Genomic DNA, 20,731 nt, shown 5'->3' with positions numbered 1-20,731 from the left:
GCAGCGCGCGCCGCGCCCCCCCCCTTCCCTCCCTCCCTCCCTCCCTCCCCGCGCGCCGTTCCTCCCCGCCAATGAGCGCTCGCGTTGTTGGCAGGTGTGTTGTTTTGGGTTGAAGTTGAGGCCGGAGGAGACGCCGCGGCGGCGGCGGGCGGAGGCCGCGGCGCCCCGGTACTCTCTGCCCTTCCCTCCCCTTCCCCCCCACCAGCCTTCCTCCCCCCTCTCTTCCTCGTCCTCCTCCCCTCCCCCGCCCGGCCCCGCCATGCGGAGGGAGATGAACGGGGTCACCAAGAGCCGCTTTGAGGTGAGGCCCCGGGGGCGAGGCCGCCCGGCCGGGCTGAGGAGAGGGGCGGGCCAGGTCAGGCCGCAGTGTCCGTCTGTCGTGTGTGTGTGTGTCCGCCTGACCCCCCACAGCCTCAGGGTGCGGGGCCGGGCCTTCCCACCCGAGGCGGGCCGTCACCGCGGCCCGCTGGCAAAGCCGGGGGAAAGCTGTGAGAAAAGGGCCGCGGGGGGCCCTGCCGGGGGGGGAGGACATTGCCTGAGGGGGCGGCCCTGCCGCCGTGGGGGGGGGGGTTCGGGCCTGTGACCCGTCCGGGGGGGTGTGAAACTTCTCGCCCCGCCCGTTGGCTAATGGCGGGGGGGGAAGGGGAATGAAGGGGGGGTGTCCTCCCGTGAGATGTAAACTCCAGTGGGGGGTTTGCGGGAAGGGGGGGCGTCGGGGCAGCTGCCAACGTGTTGCTGCGGGTTCGAGCGCTGGCAGCGAAGTTGATGATGGAGCAGGGCTGTGGGGGATGGATCCGGGAAAACAAGGGTGGGGGGCAGCTGAGGGGGGACGAGAAGTGGCCCTGTGTCTTTTTTTTGGGGCAGTAGCCGGGAAAAAAATTGGATTGCGGGGAGGTGGGGGATGGAGAGGACGGAAGAAGCAGAGGGTAAACAATAAGATCTATTCAAAGAACGTGGCACAAAGCAGGCTCTGGAGCCGGGGCTGCTCCCGGCTCTGCATTGTTGTAACAGCTGTCCTCCCCGAGCGGGGGGAGGCTGGTGCGGCAGCGGGGGCAGCAGCCGGGTTTACTTTCCATCGCTGTAAGAGGCTGTTGTGGAGGATGAAAATACCTGCCCGTTCCATCTCCCGACCGCCCGGCTCGTGCTGCATACGAGGACGACATGGGAGGAAAAGAACCCGGAATGGTAAAGATGTGGCTTCGCCCCCCCCAAACAGAGGGGACGTGGCTGCTGTCAAGGGGAAATAGTGGTTAATGGTGAAGCAAAGTGTCTGGTTTCCCAGAGAAGAGGGTGGAATTCCCCAGGAAACCAGCCCTGGAGTTGAGAAGGGTGCAGAAAACAATGGTTTTGTAATATTGCACACGAAATTGTTTTCTTCCTCTACCAAATCCGTATCGGCCACTGTAAATAAGTAACAGTGTGGCTATTAACAGCGCTGTAACATCCGTGTTTCTGTAGCATCCAAACATTGAACTAAACCTGGGAGCTCTGAAAGAGGAGGCTGCATGCAGAATGTGGTTTATCCGGGCTTATTGTTTTTACCGTTCTAGTCTGTTCTTGGCTGCACGGGTATTTTTTTTTTTTTCCCCTGAGTGCTTTTTTTTTTTTATTACTGCAGCGTGGCTGGGCACAGAGCACAGTAAGGAATAAAAACCGGCTGGTAGCAGCCTTCTGTGGGGAAATGTCTTCTCATATGGCAACGACCTTTTTTATTTTGCTTGCTTAGCTTTTGTCTTGAAATACTAGAATCCATTCCAGTATGGAGAGAGCTTTTCGGCAGGGTTGTACCAAAACAAGATTAACCCAATTCATTGGGGGAAAAAAAGAGTGGGAAGGAGTTTGGGTTTGTTTTGGTTTGGGTGGGATTTTTGCTGGAATTGCATGTTACTTTTTTCCTATAGTCAAAAATGGGCAAGTTGAAAATAAGCAAAATGCTCTGAGAGTATTTGAGGGCTGGATTAATTTATTTTAGTCCATATTTGTGCAGGAAGAGTTGGTGCATTATAGAAAGGCTTTTGAGCTACAAAAAGTGCCTTTAAACGTTATCGCATTTCTTGGATAAGTTTTGGTTGGTAAATCGAGGGCACGGTTTTATTAGCCCTAGCATTGATTATCTCTGACCCACTCACCTATATATCCTGGAAGGGACGAGTTTAGAACTCCTTTGCTTTAAATACGTGGTTTCCTAGTGAGGGTGTTTTGGTCTGGAAAGCTTCTAGAATGTCGGTGTATTCACACTTTAGAGGTAGATTTATTTTTCAGGAAGGGATGCACGGGTAGAAATCCAGCCATGCTTCCTAGAAAACAGTTTGTAACATTTCTGCTTTAAAAGGGAAAGCCCTATTCGCTGACGAGAGCGTGCCTTTTAGTGTAATAGTTCATATTTGATGTGACATAAGGACAATTATGCAAAAATGTGTTGAGACTGGAAGCTGCTATTCAAAGTTGTTGAATATTGTAAGATTAACGAAGACAGCACGGGGTTGCTTGGTGATCAGTGCTCTTCCTACATAGCCCTCTGCCTTACCTCCGGATTAGGCACAGCGCTGGCTGCTGTGGTGGCTTCCCTGGCTGAGGGGTGGTAAGTAGGGCCTTTGAATGTCTGGAGTCTTATCTGGTGGGGAGAACAGCTTGATGCAGAGTTGTGACTAACGTATATTGTGTCTGTTTGAGGCTTTAAATAACCAGTGAATTATTAAGGGGGAGTTTGCTTTGGGTTTTCAGACTTAGTTTATTGTCTTTTATTAAGCCACATAAACAGATACCTGAACTGTTGTTATTGGGTAGTTTTAAAATCCAATCTAGATTGGATTTAACAATAACTTCTTCTTTCTTTAGTAAGAAAACATGGTAATGGAATATGGGCTAAGCTTCTTAAACTTGACTTGCATAGGGGTTTCTGATACGTATGTGTAGCCAGCCAGCCCTTCCAGGAAGAATGGAACCCTTTCTTTTTAAATGAAAGAATGAACTCCGGCATGCCCGGCCAAATGAGCATATTCTAAATAAGCCCCTTTATAGGAGGTGTGGCCGCCACAGAGAAAATAACCACGTACTGTAGCAAAGAGAAAAACAGGGAAAACATTACCCAGACTGACGCCTCATTTTCTGTGGTGTCGGTTTAATGTGGAGCGCGCCCTGACAGATCGCAATCCTGCTTATATGGGGGTTTCTCTGCTTCCTGTCGTCCCTAATACGTGGTGCCTGATGAACTGCAACCAAATAGCAATGAGGAGGGGATGACGTCTCCTCTGATGCTTTTGATTGACAGCTACCCTACTCTTTGAGATCTTGTTTACCTTCCAAAGGCCCTAGTTCTCATCACTTCTTTACCCTGTTTCACCCGCACTTTTCTGGAGACTGAGTGTCTTAGGCTCGCTTTCACTAACTCACCGCTCACTTAACTCATCATCGAGAAATAAACAATGTCTTCTCAGGCAGGGCGCTTCTCTAAGCCTTCTGACGGTCGGAGTGGAGTGGATGTGAGCTGGTCAGCACTTACACGGGGCAGGCCCAGAGCTGGAAGAGGTGATTTTTTTCCCCCCCAAAACTACCTGCCTGTGACCAGGAGCAGCATTTTATATCAACAGTGGCTTTGTTGGTGTCAGCCCACGCGTGGGACAAATTGCAGACATCTCCAGTGTGAGCAGACTCCTGGCTTTTTAAGCTTTCCCCGTGCAGGGATCTCTTACTTTGCAAACTCTTGTGTTTCACCGAACCACGGTGTCAGGCTTAAATAATTATAGTTGCGTTTTTTTTTTCCCAGACTGTGAGCAATACATGTAGTCTCCTCTACATCCTTAAACAAAAACAACGACACAATAAAAAAAGCACCATCCTTTCCAGCTTCCTCAGGGAGTCTTCGAAACCCCCAATTAGCAGGAGCTGATTCTGGCTGGGAAGTGTTTCTTTATGGGGCAGTTTATCCTATTAAAAAAAAAATAAAATGTGAACACCAGGGATGTGTCTGAGGAAGGAGCGTCTGTACGAGCCTTGCGAGTACCGTCAGCAGGACAAACACAGCAATCCAGTGCCTTTTCCAGCATGTCTGTCCCAGGATTCAGGATCCTCAATGGGAGGGAATCCTAACCCTTCTGAACTGTGCTAGTGGCCTCTGTAGCTCCCAGGTCTTGCTTGAATTTTGATCTGCCATGAAATGAGGTAAGGTGAAAGCAAAATGAGGAAGTTAAAATGCTTCAAAATCGAGTTGCCTTCTAATAATTAATCCTGTCTGCGTTCAGAAAGCTGAACTGAATCATCTCAATTACCCTAATCCCATTTTTTAGTCTGCTGGGTTCCTGGCTCTTCAGTGCTGTTTCCATATTTTGGGGTTGCTTGGCTTTATGGTTTAGAGCTGATCCTTTTGGGGTTGTCATTGTTCCCTTTGCTGGGCTGCTCCTGGGCTTCTCCCTTCCCTCCTGGTTAGGGCTTTGTTATTTCAAGCAATGGAGGTTGTGTAAACAGACATACGCAAACAAAGCGGGCGGGGAGTATCCATAACTCTTTGCAACCCGCTGTGTCTCTCCTTGCTGTTTTCTAGCAGAAACTTGCAAAAACCGATGTCAGGCTTACCGTGCCGTTTCACTTTATACCGCAACAGAAACCGTTGCTGACATAACAAAGTGAAGAGGTGAGGTAGTGAATCGAAACTTGAATCGAAACAGTTCTGTTTTGGCAGGTAGTTAGTAACGCTGCTCACAAGTCATGAGAAACACTCTCAAAATAAAAAATATGGGGGGGGGGGGGGGTTTTAAAGCTGACAGCTTTGCCATGTTCCTCCTCACTCCCCCACCCCCATTTGTTTTTTTATTCTGTTGTTATCTCCTGCCATGCTTACATGTAATGCTTTTTAAGCCAGCACTTCTTTTTTGGGCAGATGAATAATAAAATGTTACTTTATTGTGTACAAAGCGGTTGTTTAAACCTTAAGGTAGTAAGAGGTGTAAACTGTAATTTGCTTTTTCACGCCCCCGCTGCGCTGGTCCCGTGGCTGCGCTCCGCGCTCTAGCAGAGGAACGAGGAATTTGGCGAGGTTTGGAAGCAAAAGTCAAATTGGTTGCGCAAAAGATACTTGACCCAGGCTAGGGGAGACTGGGAAGGATTAAACAGGAAGGCGGCTTTTGGTTGGGGGGAGGACACGGGGGAGATGTCAGTTGCTCTGGATTTCTCCTTTGCCGCCTACGTGCTGTATTTTGCCGTACAGGTGCCATATAGACAAGTTGCCAAAAGCCACAGAAGGCATAGTGTGGGGCAACAGGGTAATTATAAAGAAAAGGTATTTCAGAAAGCAATTCTGATTGCTTTTTCTTTTGCATCTTTTTGTTAAATTGCCGCTGGGGGAGGTTTCGGTCTCGCAGCTCTTTCACCTTTGTACTAGGCAGCCAGGAGCACATCCCTGCCATAATTAGGTAGAGCAAGAGCTTTACAAGTGTTGGATAATGTGTGCGTGCTTTGAGCTTAGCCAGTGTCACCTGAGACACCAAGCTCGTGTCGCAGATTTTTATTACTTTTTTTTATCCTCCTCCTCCCCCCCCCCTCCCCCCCCCCCCCCAATGGGATTCTCTTCCTCCTCCTTCCTCTGCAAGGAGTTGTGCTTGCAAGTTGGGCAACAGTGGAAACATTGGCCCTGGCAAACAGTAATTTCAGCAGGAAATATAAGCAGAAATGCCAGAAAACCTGTATTTCCTCCCCTGTCCCTTGCTGACGCCTGTGCAGTAAAGAATGCTGGGGCAGCACCCGCTAAGGACTCGTCACCGGTGTGGCCTGAGCTGTGTGAAGAGCAGCGCGTTGCCTTTGGGTTATTCGCCTACAGTGGCGGTGAGGGCTTTCCTTGCAGCCTACGGAGGTGAATGCCGCCGCCTCGGTACCGAAACAGGGGTTCCCCAAGGTGGTTTCACTGGGAGCTGCCGGTCGGAGCCGCCACCACAAATGATAGCACAGGGGCCATGTGTGTTCCCAAGGAGAGGTGCTCGGCTGCTTGGGCTGTGTCCGTCTTGCGTTGCGGCTTGCGTAACAGGAAAGGGAGTTAGGGAGCCTGTATGCAAGGGTATGTCTCACTTTATTTTAGATGCCATTATTAATTGGGGCCTGGACGGAAACAGTAATTATTGTTTTCCCTGCTGGATTACCTTGCTGTGTATTTCATTTGACTCACGTCATTACAAAAGTCAACCCGATGAATGTTTTAGCCTTATTGACACTGTGTGAAATACCGAGCCGCACGGCTGTGCGGAGGGGCCCCGGTCTTTGCGTGGCTGGGGGCTGGACACGCCGGGCTGATTGTCAGTCATGCTTTGAGATCGACTGTCCTACGTGCAGCAAACTCACCCAATGCCCTTCACACCTCATCTCAGGTAGGGTGGTTTTTTTGAGACACCATCATTTGACTTTACTTCCAAGTAATACCAATAATACCATCATCATCCCTTTGATAACAGCTGAAAACAAATCCAATAGTGAAAAAAGCTTATTACTGCTAACATAGAGCTGCAGGCTTTGGAGAGAGGCTGAACTATATGACATTTGTGTGTCAAAGAAGCTTATTTGAGTTGTGATGAGCTTTGGGATGTACTTGGAGAGCTAGAGGAGTCTCACTTCTGGCCTGAAAATATTGAAGCATGTCAGTTTGGGTTTTTTTAAATAAATTTAAAAAAAAAAATCCATTCAAAGGATATTTGGGGTAAACCACTACCCTGCTAAAATGAGCTTCTAAAAAGGCTAAAGAAAAAAAATAACTAGTGATAGTGGGTGTTTTACAGCACAGCCTGTGGCCATAGGATGTGTCCCTGTGAAGTCAGGAAGTCTTTCTCTTATTTATATTCTCCTTTGTTGGTCTTGGATGTTGTTTCTATGGACAACAGTGTATATTTAAAACTTTGAAGGGTGTGTGTGAGAAAGTAGAATCATTTAAAATCAAATATCTGTAATAGGTCAAAAAATACCCAGATGACCACTTGTCGGTTGTTGAGGTTTTTAATGGAGCTAAAAAAAGTAGGCGCCCAAAACCAGCTTTGATGACAGCATATGTGGTATTTGCTTCTCGCTGCCTGCCCCGTCTGTTTAACGTAGAACGCCAGCTAACTTTGACCTCTGCAGCTCCTGGACGTGCGAGCTATCGCTGACATTTTCAGAGAGTGTTTTTCATTCAGTACCAGATACAACTTCTTGTAAAGACAAAGCCGATTAACTGCAAGCTTCTGTCTTCCCAGTCTGTCACCAGGCTGCTTCGGGCTCTGCCCTGCGTCCCTGCCAGGACTGTCCAGCGGAAGCTACTGGGATGCCTATGTCCCGCAGCCTGTGCCAGCCGGGGGAAATCTGGTAACTAACGTGCTAAGAATGGCGGGTGCTGGTGGTGTCTTTTAAATTGCCATTTAAAAATGAACGTGGTGAGCTTTTAGGTGTAGTTGTGGGATGCTTTGTTGGCGGAAAACTGCATCAGAGCCAAGACCGGGAGAGAAGAATAAAACCAATGAACAAAAAGCATATGAACGTGCCCTGTTGGTGTCTGACAGCAGTTTCTAGTTTTTAGAAAAAACAGTGGTACTGCCAGTCGAAGTGGTTATTTCTTAATTCAGCAGTAATCTTGTATCTCACCTGCGCTGCGTCTCTGATGTCGAAGTTTTACTTTGTGAATGCAACAGCGTGACCTTGTGTATTTGCACATTCATCACCTGACGAATTTCTTCTCCGTGGCGGTTTCTGCGTTACGCTGCTGCGTCAGAGGTGCGTGCGGCGGGAGGGTCTTCATCGTGGGCTTGATTTCTATAGGACTGTAATAATTTTTTGCTCCGCCTCACGCTTTTGGCATTGCTGATTTAAAATAAATAAAGGCTATTTCTTGAACTTTGTTACTGAACGCAGGGTAGAGTCAGGCTGCGCAGAAAGGCAGCTCGTCCGTACCCCAGCTATTTATCTCCCGCGGAAATTTAAACTTTTCCAAAGCAACGACAAGCAGATGCGGACAGTGTATGTTGAATAAATTGCCTATTGAGCTATTTTTAGGAATATTAAGCCTATAATAAGCCTTTTCGGCCAGGGTCTCTTTTGCCTGGGTTTTGTACTGCTTAGTCATGACTTTGTTCGAGCGGCGCCCTGGTTGTGAGCCCGGGGGGCCGAGGGTGCCCGTGGCACGGCGGGAGGGCAGCCGCTGCGTCGCCGTCCCTGGTTCTACTGACACAAACGCTGCGGGAGGACACCGGAGCATCGCGACTGCTGACGGCGGAGCTTGTCACAGCAGCGGCTGTATTTGACAGCCAGCCATTTTCCATGGAGATTTAACACAGATTAAACTGGATGGGTTTTAAAAACAAACAAACAAACAAAAAAATCCCAGTGTAACTAAAGGCTAGAAGGAAAATTCACCTGATCTGAAATGCTTGTGGATGTAAACAACTTCATGCTTTGTATTCTGTCCTCCAAAGAGCCTTGTGTTTTACTGTCGCTGCTGTCACCTACCTCTGCAGTGTAATATTTTTGTTGCCTCCAGTAAGGCAGCTCAGCCTGCTTAAACTCCTGCTCCCCTTAAATCTTGTCCTGGGGAAGGAGCGCTTCTGGACCAGTGCTCGGTGCCTGTCGTTTATGTTTCAGTTATTTGAGCCCTGAAGCAGTACTAGATTTTTTTTTTTTCCCCAGAATGTACAGAACTAGAGACGAGGTGTTAGTATACGTTGACAGTGTTTGTAAGTCACTTCAAAGCTTCACTGAGCTCTTTCCAAAGGAAACACGGGGTGGATTGCACATTATTTTTCTCGTCTTGTGTTTTATGCTCAGCTTTTTTTACTCAGCTGGAGTTGTGTGGTATAACCTAGGTTTGGCGTGCGTCTTGTCTTGTTCCAGTGACTCTGTGCAGGGCTTGTTCATCTCCATATGGACCATGGCAGATAAAAGTGGTATAAATACTACCTTTTGATATGATAATGATATAAATACTAGGTTTTTGGATGTGAGCCAGCAGCTGTATAGCTGAAGAACACCTTACAGGGCATCTCTGACTCATCAGGATTGAAACTCTTTGAACGAATTGGCACAGATGTTTCATTTCTTTCACCTCAGAATAGCAAAAGCCTCTTCTGTAGCTCGGAGGGTTGATCTCCAGAGCATCTTGATGATAGAGACTGGGTGGGTTGTCAACTGACAAAATATGCCAGCCACATCTGTAATCTTTTATTTATGATGGCAACTCTTGATTCCCCACCTTTCCAGGCTTAAAAAACAGTTTCCAGAGTGGATTATTTATTCTCTAATAATTGTAGTCTGTTTTCTGTCTTGGTTTCAATTGCTTAATTTCCTGTGGTTATGAGCAGTTGTGGAGGGTCTGGCAAACATTTGCATGTGGACCAAGGATAGCGAGCCCTAGGTCTAAACAACAGCTAAAATTTCATCCTCAGCACATGGTTACCTATTTCTTTTGTGTTTGTAAGGAAATCTGCTGTAAGAAGTGTGTCTTAAACTGCTTCTGTTATCCAAGTAAACAAATCACAGTATTTTGAAGTTATAATATTTACTAATATTTCATAGATTTTTAAGAGGGGGTGCTTTTAAATCCTGTGTTGGTTATTTTACGTGAAGTTTGCCTAATATAGAGACATGTAACACTTTATTGGTTGTGTTTGTACTTCCTTTCAGAAATGTTTATAGTTTTCATTTCCTGCTGCCCACCTGTATGGGTCTCTCTCGGTTGGTTGGGTTTTGTACTGGAAATAGATGTCCATCCTCTTTCTTTCCCTCTCTCTGCATCAACCTGACCGTGGCCTCAGCCGCGGCAGCATGCGCTGTGTGTCGTTAGTGCTTCTTGGGCTGTTTCGGCCTTTCAGCCTCGTTCTCCAGGGGTTTGGCGTGCCAGACCCCACTTGAGTGCTCACTTGAGTGAGCATTAAGGTGGATAGCCGTGGGTCTCAGTGCAGCACCTGATCTGAGTGCCTTTGCTAGCCTTGTAGGCACTAATTCCGTAAAGCTCCAAATAAGCTTCATCCCTCTTTCTCCATCGAGCTTTGAATTTTCTGCTTTAGAAGAAAAGTGTTTTGAGTTCAAAGTCCACGTCTAGGCTAACACTGTGTGCTCAGTTGTTGGCTTTGGCACTGATGCTTCTAAAGTTAAGTGTCGTGTGATTACTTTTTTTTTTTTTTAAATATATTTTTAAGAGCAACCATCCCCCTCCCCGTTCTGATGCCAGATGCAGTCTCAGTTGAAAACCAGCTGTGTTTGTCGGCAGTGCGGTAAGTACTTCCACCCTAGCCGATGTACGGCTGCGTTACACTGCTGGCACGCCGGTGTTTAGTTTGCATCGAGTACAAACATGGACAATTACTTGATATCCTGTTAATGGTGACGGTAGCGTGTTTCTTGTCCAACTGAACACTCTACTATTAACTCATGTTCTTCAGTACTTTCCAGGATACAGGCCTTGAAGACCCCGGCCTCTGCATACGGCCGTGTTTGTGTCCGGGTAAAAGAGCACAGAGAGGGCGGGTGCTCCTTTCCTCCTCAGTGCCCCTAACAATATGCATTTTTATGCAGAAACAAGTTCTGCAAACAGTCAAATTGAAAGTGAGTCTTTGTGATCAACCCTCAACATTTATGCCAGTAAATTCCCTCATGTCTGTTGGCAAAGTAGGGGTTTGGTAGTGCTGGGACATGGCCCGGTGTGTCAGTCGGTTTGGGTTTGGCAGTTCCAGCATCAGAGTTGCTTGGAGTATGAGAGTGTTTGTATATCTTAGAGATGCGCCTTAACTGTAGACCACCCATGTTATGTTGCAAATCGAGCCTGTCCTTTTTCTGCTCCTTGTCTCTTTAGTGGGTAAAATTCTGTGTAATGAGACTTTGGGAAAATTTATGGTGTTTTTCAGTGTCTGCTGTCGTATGGGCAAGGCAGCCTGGTATGTCTTTGTCTAAACTGCACTTTATTGAAAAGTCCCTGCTGCTGTTTTAGTGGAAAGTCTTTTTGGTATGTCAGATGAGTAAACTGTTGTTCTCTTAGAAACGCAGCCAGTAACTTCAGAATTGCTTATAGAGAGTAGTTTTGAGCATTTAGGGAAATGTAAAATAGATGTGCTTTGTATTCGTATGTTAATATTCCACATTACTTCCAGTAAATTGTAAATGTTGAAATAACTCATTTAGAAACTTCTCAAGTGTATTTTTCCAAACACAAAAAAGTGAAAAACAAAACTTCTGTTCCTCATAAGAACACCCCTCCAGCCTTTCCCCAACAATAAAATCAAAACCATTGCCAGATGTGACACTCGCAGGAAAGCACTGCCCCCTCCCTCTGCCAGCCCAGACCGCAGAAGAGCTCTGCAGCCAAGAGCCTGCTCAGAGCCGGGGTCCGCAGCAGCTCTCATGGAGTTTTTCCGGCTCTCTGTAAGCCGGGAGGGACAGCTTTGTGCCAGTGTGTGTTCAGAAACTTCCAGTGGAGCTGGGGATACGGGGAACCTAACTATTCTGGAAGCAAACATTTAAATTTTGCAGAAACTGTTGAATAAACACTCTTCTCACTGGAGAAGCTTTTACTTGCTGCTGTGGAATAAGCCAGTCAACCTGATATTGACACCTCCATCTTAATACAGCAACTTTTTTCTCGGATGGAAGCTTCTGAAGCGTAACAAAATGTATATTGAGTACGCATTTCCTGCAGGTGCTGGCTGTACCGCCTTCTGTCTTGGCATTTGCCAGCATTGACGTGTGTTTGCGTCATGTCGTAGGGAGAAGTTGTGCAATCTGCCTGCGGAACACAGCAGCGTGGGGACACCTCGTTTACATGCTAAATATTGACCACAGGGGTTCGCTCTGGGCAGGATGGGTAGCGTGGCACCAGCCCACATACAGACCCAAAGGAGAGAGCCAAGACGAGTCTCCGTGCTTGTACGGCTTTTGAAGCCTGGAGCAAGACAATGCAAGACTTGCTCAAAGGCTAAATGAGTGGCTGCTATAATGACACAATACTCTATATTTTAACTCAAATAATGCACGCCTGCTGAGGGTTGCTTCACTTACAGAGCTTGCGTCAACTGTTGTTCACGTCCCTCTCTGCATGTACGGTGAGGACAGTACACATGTAGGTGTTTCTTGTGCAGGGACGCTCATAATTACACGCTGTCACCTGTGGCACGCTCCGCTGCAGAGCGCTGTCGCCTCGCTCCTGCCCTGATGTCGCGCCGGTGACCCAGTTTGGATTGCCGTGCCCTGCAACGAATGGCCAACATGACCGATGCCTCAGGAGCAACTCTGCCTTCCATGCAGTGAGCAGTGCCTCGCCGCACAGCTGGGAATCGGCCCCGCACAGAGCGCTTGCAGACTGCTGCGGGGCCGGGCAGCCGGGTGAACTGAGCCAGTTTGCAAAGCTTGTAGTATTCTGAAAGGCGAGGGAAGAGTTATTTAAACAAACGGGCAATGACACATCGTGCTAAGTGACTGTATGGCTGTAAGAATGGTGGCTTTAGTCCATTTGTTTTCATAAACTTGCTTGATTTGAATGCTGCTGGGTGAGGGTGTGCTGGAGGGGAGCACAGCAGTGCCCATAAATACACCCTGGGAAGTAGCAGTTTTCCATCTTCTGGGTTATCACCTCTGGGCCCTCCGTTAGTGTGGGAGGGTGCAGGAAAGAGTGCTGGAATTCAGGGGCACCTGGCGAGTTCCTGCGGATGCCTGGAGGTTGGATGATCCTCGTCCTCACTGCCAGCTCCACTGGCCACCTGCTCTTAAAAAAACCATTGCAAAACAGGCCCCTCTGGGTGCGCCTGTCAAATGCTGAACACACCGGGCTGTTTTAAACTGGGAGCCAAATAGCTTTCCCCATTTATTGAACAGGAAATATAAACAGTGTGCGAACATTGGAATTGGTTTCTGAGTTAAAGGATTGATTTATGGGTTAAGTTCCCTAATTTTGCCATTTTTGGGGGCTTGCAAAGTCAGTGCTGAACCAACAGCTGGACTTGCAATTAGATGCATCCTGATTGCTTTCCCTTTTGATCCCCTGTTGGAGTCGGGGAGGTACTTCCACATGTGTGGCTGCTGAAGTGTGTATATGCAAAATATCTCATGGATTGTAAAATGTCTTTCTGCGTGAAGTGTAAAACTGCGAGCAGACGTGCGCCCTGGAAAGGTCTAGTATCTGCTTCTGTGGTGTTTGTTCAGATTTATCCCTTCTGTCCTAGCTAGAAAAGGCTATTTCTAAAGAGAGTAGTGTGCTGCTGGCCTGCCTTCGTCTCGATGGGTGGAGGAGCAAGAGGAATTTTGTCCTCTTTCCCCCTTCCATTTCTCCTGTGTAAGGGATGTGGCATCACACGGCAGCAAACTTGATGCTTTGTGGAAGACTGTGTTCTATACAGACTGCAAACTTCACAAACAAGAAATAAATGTTGTTCTGTATCCTCTCAAGAATAACTTATTCTGCTGAATAACCCCTGGTATTAAAGGATGTTGAGAGATGTTAGGAAAAGCACACTTAGGTGATTTAGCTTTTATCCCTAGAAGTAATTTCAAAAGCCTGGAAGTCTAGAATAGCCTCTAACACTTCTCCAGACTAGTTTTATTCTTGTATGGACTTGCCAGAAAGTCAAAATGTCTGTTGGTGTATTTAGGCAGCTCTACATGCTGCCATGACTTAGCAATACGTCCCGTTTCCAGCCTGTTTTCACCCAACCTCTGTCATCTGAGCACCAAGTTTTGAAGCACAGCTTGAGAGAATAGGTCTGGTGATGTACCCTGGCACTTCACAGCCCTCCAGCGGAGGGGGAATTCCGGAGCCGAGGCTCTCCTGCAGAGCACGTCCTGCCTCGGCCCTGTCACGTTTAAGTCCGAGGACTTTTTTAGTAAGACAGAAACCAAATGTTCCTGTAGTACAGCACTGGTCAAAGGGTAGCTTCTGCAGAAAAGCATTTGAAGGCTTTGATTTGCCCTGGAATCGAGGCAAGCTTTTTCTGCTGAGCAATGCAACGGGCAGAAGTCAAGAAGTTGCTTTTGTTTTGCACAGAGCTGTTGTGGCCTTGATGTACAATCGCGGTTAACAACAGGCACTGACTGTTGCCTCCATTCTCACAGTAAAATTCTAATTCGGACAAAGCCTTGTTGCCAATACAGATGAGACGGAGAAGGGTGGCTGGCTGCTTCTGGAATCTCTATTTTAATACTTCCTGCCCTTTGCCTGTTCTCTTCTAGTCCAGTTCCTTTTCGGAAGTCTCCTGCTGCTATCTGATTTGCTCCTTTAATTTCTCTTACCCTTTTCTTGTGAGGGGGGGTGGAGGGTGCTGGTTCAGATGTAGAATTCTGGCCTGGACAATAATGGGAAAGGGGCTAGATCTGCCTGTCTACTGTTGTTCTTGGAACTGGGGGAAGAAAAATCATAGCCTTCTTTTCCCATGAATAATTCCTCAGCGTTTCTCCTTCATTAGAGCTTTCTCCAGAATTTCCTTAATTTCCCAGCTGATCGGCCAAGCCATGTAATGAGCTGATCCAGTCCCAGAGCACGCACACGTGTTAGCGCCTTTCACAGCCCCGCCAGCGCCTGTCCTGATGCGCCGTGGCACCCTGCCGTTACCTGCCAGGCGTCAGATAGTGCTCCTCGCCGAGCCCGAACGCGGTCCTCGACTTGAGCTGCTCTTCTGCCCTAGTCTCTGAGGGAACAGACTTCACGCAACTGGTGTTAGCTGGGAAAATGGCAAAGCTTCCATTTTAATTATCTGCAAAATGGGCTGAGTAGTTGCCTGTCTAGTGGACCGTTTAGGACTTGCTAACTTGTGATATCTTCTGGTGGGAAGTGATAAAAGCGTCTGTGGGGGGAAAACAACACTTCTCTTCTGTGTGACATTTTGGGAAAGAATGCTGGAGAGTTCGTGTCCCACTTCGGCATCGTACTTCAGTATCCTGAGATAATTAAAAAACAAACTGTGATTTAGGAACACAGCTTTTAAGTTTGACTGACTCTAAAAGCATTGTTTTTAGTGTTACCTTGCAATGATGGCACTATTCAGTTGTCAGTTTGTTATCACCAATTGGAGCATATTAAAGAGCTACTTAGCGGCAGCGCATTAGCTTTTCCCATTAAGCCATGGGGGTTTCTTTGGTAGGTGGTGGGGTTGGGTTGATGCTCAGGTACCGAATATTTGCTGCTTGGAGAAGCTGTTGTATGTCGGTGAGGCCTAGGGTACAGCTTTATAAGCCACTGAGATCTTACTTTCCTTTTTTAACTCTTAATCTGATCCTCTGCCACTTAAGTGACCTAGCTGATGCTGGGTTTATTTGCTTCGCATACACACAACTTAATCAAGCGATAAGAATCAGCTTTTTCAGACAGCAGTTTCAGCAGCGGTTTTTGCCAGGTGTGTAGCTCAGGAAGATCAGCTCTTAGTTTTGTTCCAGGAGATTAAAGAGAAACTTTTATTAATGAAATAAAAGCTCATTCTCCTTGTTCCCTGCTTCGTTTTTGGAAATGTTGAAAGCATGCTTCTAAATGGAGTGAGGCATCACTGCTCAGCAGTCTTAGTTCACACATCACTCTAATCATTCCTCCCACAGGCATAAGTGTGTGGAGGTGGTTGGCTTTTGTTTGTTTTTCGCCCTGGCAAGACAATACCAAGTCTTTTAAATACAGGTAGATATTTCTCAAGAAGCACATGAGGCTTTGCCATATGTTTTTCTTAGGACTCCTTAGAAAAGAGAAGCTTCTCTCACTCTTACAGCTAGTGGGATTACTTTAGCTGGTCCAAAAGTCCATTTTAGCTTTGTAAATGATATGATAATGCTTTGCATGGAAAAGCTTCTGAGATGCGATAAACAGCTCTGGCTTCATTGCCTTGGAAGAACACAGTGTTTTCCCAGAATCAGCTCTCCTCCTGATGCAGCACCAAAGATCACGTCTCCCTTTAAGCCGTGCTTCATGATGTAAAACAAACAAAAAAACCAAACCTGTTTGCCCCATAGCTCCCAGGGCTGTTCTCAAACAATTTGCTGCGAGAACAATACGGGCACCGTAATACCGTAATACTTCTTTAGCTCCTGTTCACCAGCACCCCACGCCCTTTTCCGTGATGGGAGCCAGTCCTGCATCTTCAACCTCCATGCGTTGGCTGTCAGGGCTGCCTGGTCGTTCTTGTCACAGCCCTTCCCTCCAGCCCGTTTGCCATATGCTTGTTTGATGCGTATTTGTATGTTACGGTTTTAAAGAGCCCGTGCTTTGGTGTGCTGTCGCAGAACTGGGACAGAGATGGAAGCCCGTAGTGATGCTGTAGGTGATACCTTCCTATAGTCAGTGCCAGCCTGCAAGTACCCCCTAATTATTGCTTTAACAGATAAATTAAAAGTCTCAGTTTATATTTAATCCATCAATCCACAAAGCATTCTTGGACCGTTTTTTAAACCATATTGGGTGTAATATTCTGTCCAACTAGGGTCCAATTCAGGAGTTTGAAAGTTTGAGCACAAAGTTGGACAGCACAAACATGCTGGAGCATATCCAGAGAAGGGCAGCGGGGCTGGGGCAGGGTCTGGAGCACAAGTGTGCTGGGGGGCAGCTGAGGGAGCTGGGAGGGTTTAGCCTGGAGAAGAGGGGGCTGAGGGGAGCCCTTCTCGCTCTCTGCAGCTGCCTGAGAGGGGCTGGAGTGAGGGGGGTTGGTCTCTTCTCTCAAGTAACAGGCGATAGGACGAGAGGAAACGGCCTCAAGCTGCGTCAGGGGAGGTTTAGGTTGGATGTTAGGAACAATTTCTTCCCTGCCAGAGCGGTCAGGCCCTGGCACAGGCTGCCCAGAGAGGTGGGGGAGTCACCGTCCCTGGGGGTGCTCAAACACCATGCAGACGTGGGACTTGGGGACATGGTTTAGGAGGCCTGGGGGTGTTGGGTCGGCGGTTGGGCTCAGTGATCTTAGAGGTCTTTTCCAACCTTAATGATTCTGTGAATCTGAGTTTATCTTTTGAGAATTTATTGCGCCAGGCGTCTCTTGAAGTGGCCTTGTTAACCAGCAGCTCCTTCCCTAGAGTAAAGTAAGTTTTGTTGCCTTCATGAAAATATATGGCTAAAATGTTTAAATTGTTTTTATTTACAGATGTTCTCAAACAACGATGAAGCTGTGATCAACAAAAAACTTCCAAAAGAGCTGCTGCTTCGGTAAGCCTTCTTCCAGTTTGTACGCGTGGAGGCTGTGTTGGGTATTGTCTGCAGGCAGTAGCTGACTTTGCTGGTATGCTCATAAATCATGAGCTTGGATTGGGTCACTTGTAAAGCCAGAGACAAACAGAAGCAGATCAAAGGTCTGCATCAGCAGCAGTTTATGCTAAATATTATTAAGTTTTGGTTTTTAAAATGTTGAATTAGTTTGCTGGTTGCCTGTTCTGTGGATGGAAGAACTGTAGGACTAAACAAGTCCTTAATGAAAACAAATGGTAAGTATAGGCTAATGTGTAAAATAGGATTCTGCCGCTCCAAAGTGCTCCGTTTAAATTAAAGTTAGTTCCTCTGCTCCATTTATGCTCGAGCAGACTTTGTCCTGTTCCTCATCAGTAAGAGACAGGTGTTCAGCACCTGGCAGGATGGTCCTGTTGGCACAGATCTCGGTTTGCAATCTCAGCAGACAGCTCTGCCCCCTCCCTGTGCTGCCCTTCCACGTGCACACGCGCATATGCACATTAAGTTTGCCCTCCCCGAGGCAGGAGCAGCACGATGTGTGTGCGATCGTACCTGGGTCACCACAGCTCAGCATCTTGAAGTCAAGTCCCGTTCCTCAGTGCTTTAAGCTGAGTTACAGATGGCAATGGGTGAAGGCAATTGCAGGTGGCAGCTTGAATTATTAACACAAACCAAATTCTTACACTGCAAGAAACTGTGTAGTACTGTCAACATTTAATAGCAATAAAAAGTCTGGGGAGAGGAGCTCTGACACAGGAAACTGCTTCCAGCTCACTTGTGAAATAAAATGAATAGGAAAAAAAATCTGGCTCTTTCTTTTGACTGCACAGTCTCCTCTGTTCCCTGTCAGGGTATCTCCAATCTGCTCAGTTTCTTTTATTCCAGTATCATTCATTCAAAAGCCAGTCGTATGGCTTCTAAAGCCCTTCTTGCTAATAATGTGGGTATTTGGTTTTTGAGCCTGGTTTACAGGCAAAGGATTGTCTGTGCCATACAGAGATTGCTGTGTAAAAATCAGCATCAGGTGGCTGGGTGAGACAAGCAACCTGTGGGATGGAGTGACAAAGGATTGGATGCCCTTGCCCCGATGAGTTTGCACGGTTTTTGCAGGTGCAGGAGTTTTCTTCACCAGCTCTTGCCCTGAGATATTGGTATGGACGTGTTGCAGCAAAAGGGGAATTTGAAGAGTGAGAAAAGTCTCTCTGGGTTTTCTGAGAGGGGATTCTTTTTCTCATGGGAGCAAGTACGTACCGATATCGCAGATGCAACAAAAACAGGTAGGCTGGGGACAGGTGGTGTAGAGCACTGACACACGAGGCAAGGAGTTCGTGTGGCATAAGGGAAGCAGGGAATGTGATAGGTAGGAGAAGTTTGGGCAAAGGAATTTAACTGAGCTTTTGCGTGGATGTCAGGGGAAGAGGTGTGTGGTCACTGGGCTTCCCGAGGAACAGGACCTTGACTGGAGCATGGGTGAGGTTTCTATTAGATCGGTCAAAGTGGAGCGATCCTGAGCGGCACCAATAAGCACATCTTGGGCTGTAGGTGTTGAGGAACATTACTAGACAATTGGAGGAGGATTTGTGGTAAGTAGGAGGGGAGGTCCTGCACCAAGCGGGGAATTTGTCAGTGCAAGCAGTGTGCAGGCTTCTGCCCTGCAGAAATGTTTGTGTCTTCTGTGTCTTGGTATCACTAATCCTCCTAACCTGCTGTAGAACAGAGCAAGTGTTCAGGATTGTGTGGAACCTAGAAGAGATCAGGAGGTGAAGTTTATAAATGTTAAAGTTCATAAGTAACAGTTTTGAGAGTTGGAATTCACTGTTAGCATACTGTGAAAATTAATTAGTGCGGATTGACAGTGCAGCCTTTGAAAGGGAAACTTGGATGCGTTTATCTGCAGGAATCTCCTGTAAATGAGTGTCACTGTCTACAAGACAAAGACTTATGTGTTTAAGCAGTGCTACTGTGTAATGTCTTGTTCTCTGGTTTGTTCATTCTGCAGATGGCATTGATGTCTCATGTATGTGTTTGCAAAGTGGAAAGCTGTCCTTGAGCGAAATAAAGAGTAGGAGGGTATAAAAGGGGTGAACAGCAGCCTTTGTCACACCCCAAGATGCAGAAATGTGCAACTCCAGTAACACTTTTGTCTGGGAGCAGGGGTGGAGGTGTAAAGCGCTCTGGAGGGCTGTCCTCAGAAATCTCTCCGTTACACGTGTCCGTGCTTCTGCCCCACCGCGGTGCTGGGAGCAGGGATGTTTGCCCTGCATCTCCCCGAGAGCAGGACTCTAAACAAAGCTGTCCTGCAGCACGTGGGTAGGGAGATTGGCTGATGGGTCACAAACCCTTGTCCTGACACTGCTGTACCTGCTGCAGCTTTATCCCCTGCCAGCTGAGTTTCATGAGGCTTACGGCTTTATACCTTTACACAGTTAAAAATGAGCCAAACCAGCAAAAAGCAGGGTTCCTTTCAGTGCCCTCGTTCCTTTGCTGCTCCTGTTTGAGCAGCATCTGTCTTGGTGACTCCAAACGGTGAATTTGTGGTCCACACTGGCTCTGGCTGCGGTCGCTTCCCCAGAAGGGGCGTCATGTCCCTGTTTCCCTGCGCTGGCATTAATGGTGCCCTGTTGAAAAGGTGCATTCATGCTTTGAGGGCTGCCTGCCAGTCACTTCTTGTCTGGAAGCCAAACCCCCACCACAAGCCTGGATTTTCTGTGGCAGTGGTGGTCTCTGCTGGTTTCCTGAAGAAGGTTTACTCTCAGCGTGACGTGGGGCTGCTAAACAGCTTACGCTTGGCAGGATGGAGGGGACCAGGCTGCGGGAGTTCATCTTTTCCTTATTGGTTCATGGGCAGGTCAAGCAATGTTCAATTCTCTCCTGGCATAAGCAGCTTTTACTCCGTGCCACCTCCTGCTGCCTGCTAGCCCGTTCTCAGCACATCCAGTCACTGGCACTGGCTTTGCCATCTGACCTTCAAGCTCCATGTTGATTTATTCCTCAGGAGCTTGAGTTCTGCTCGGGACAAGGAAGCAACAGAGCATGTGGGGTACTGGTGAGTTGGCAGCAAAGTTGTTTCTCTCCTCCTGGCCAGCACATGGGCATAAAATGAGTGTGGAGCAAAATTTAACTCGGATGGTGGGTTGCTGACATAAATTGGCGTTGATAATTTTAGAAGGCTGAAGGTCTAAGCTCGCTCGCCTCAAAGCCTGCAGCATCCAGGGATTTCATTAGTCTTGACCCTAATCTAATTAGAGTGGCAGTGGGAAAGTGAGGAGTCCTAGAAAACCCTGAGTGGATTAAGAGGTTGAAACCTGAAAAATGCTCCAGCTACGATGTGTTTTAGCTAAATTGTCTGGTGCTGGACAGTTCAGGCAAATCCCTAAACGTAGCGAGTTACTCTGCAGGGAAATAACTTAATCTGCTGCAATACCAGACTTGTTTTAACTGCTGCTTGGAACACTCAGTCTGCCTTCACCTGTGAGCTCTGTTTGATTATAAAGTTATTGGTGACGATTATTTTCTTCGTGTCAACTCTGAAGAGTAAAAAGACCAATGTAAGCATACAGCAGTCAGCTGTGAGCAAACCAGAAATCCGGTGTTGGATGTAAAAATAAACGTCCCAGC

At 47.4% G+C, this 20,731-nt stretch overlaps 1 protein-coding gene across 4 annotated transcripts in view; it reads left to right on the top strand.

Moving 5' to 3' along the window:
* The first annotated feature begins 89 nt into the window (after window positions 1-89).
* The window catches only part of FBXL20 (F-box and leucine rich repeat protein 20), a 43,962-nt gene continuing 23,320 nt past the window's right edge, over window positions 90-20,731 (top strand). Inside the window, exons 1-2 of one of the 4 annotated variants that reach the window (XM_075117075.1) lie at window positions 90-301; window positions 17,034-17,095. In XM_075117075.1, the coding sequence (XP_074973176.1) occupies window positions 260-301; window positions 17,034-17,095 (104 nt within the window). In that variant the 5' untranslated portion in view covers window positions 90-259. Of the gene's footprint in view, window positions 302-1,032; window positions 1,186-3,891; window positions 4,162-7,210; window positions 7,318-17,033; window positions 17,096-20,731 lie in introns of those variants that run through there. The other 3 variants (XM_075117076.1, XM_075117077.1, XM_075117079.1) reach the window with 3 other exon arrangements.

The sequence above is a fragment of the Phalacrocorax aristotelis genome, chromosome 23 (genome assembly GCF_949628215.1).
Source record: "Phalacrocorax aristotelis chromosome 23, bGulAri2.1, whole genome shotgun sequence".
NCBI classification, from domain to species: Eukaryota; Metazoa; Chordata; class Aves; order Suliformes; family Phalacrocoracidae; genus Phalacrocorax; species Phalacrocorax aristotelis.
This window is presented reverse-complemented; position numbering and strand designations above follow the sequence as displayed.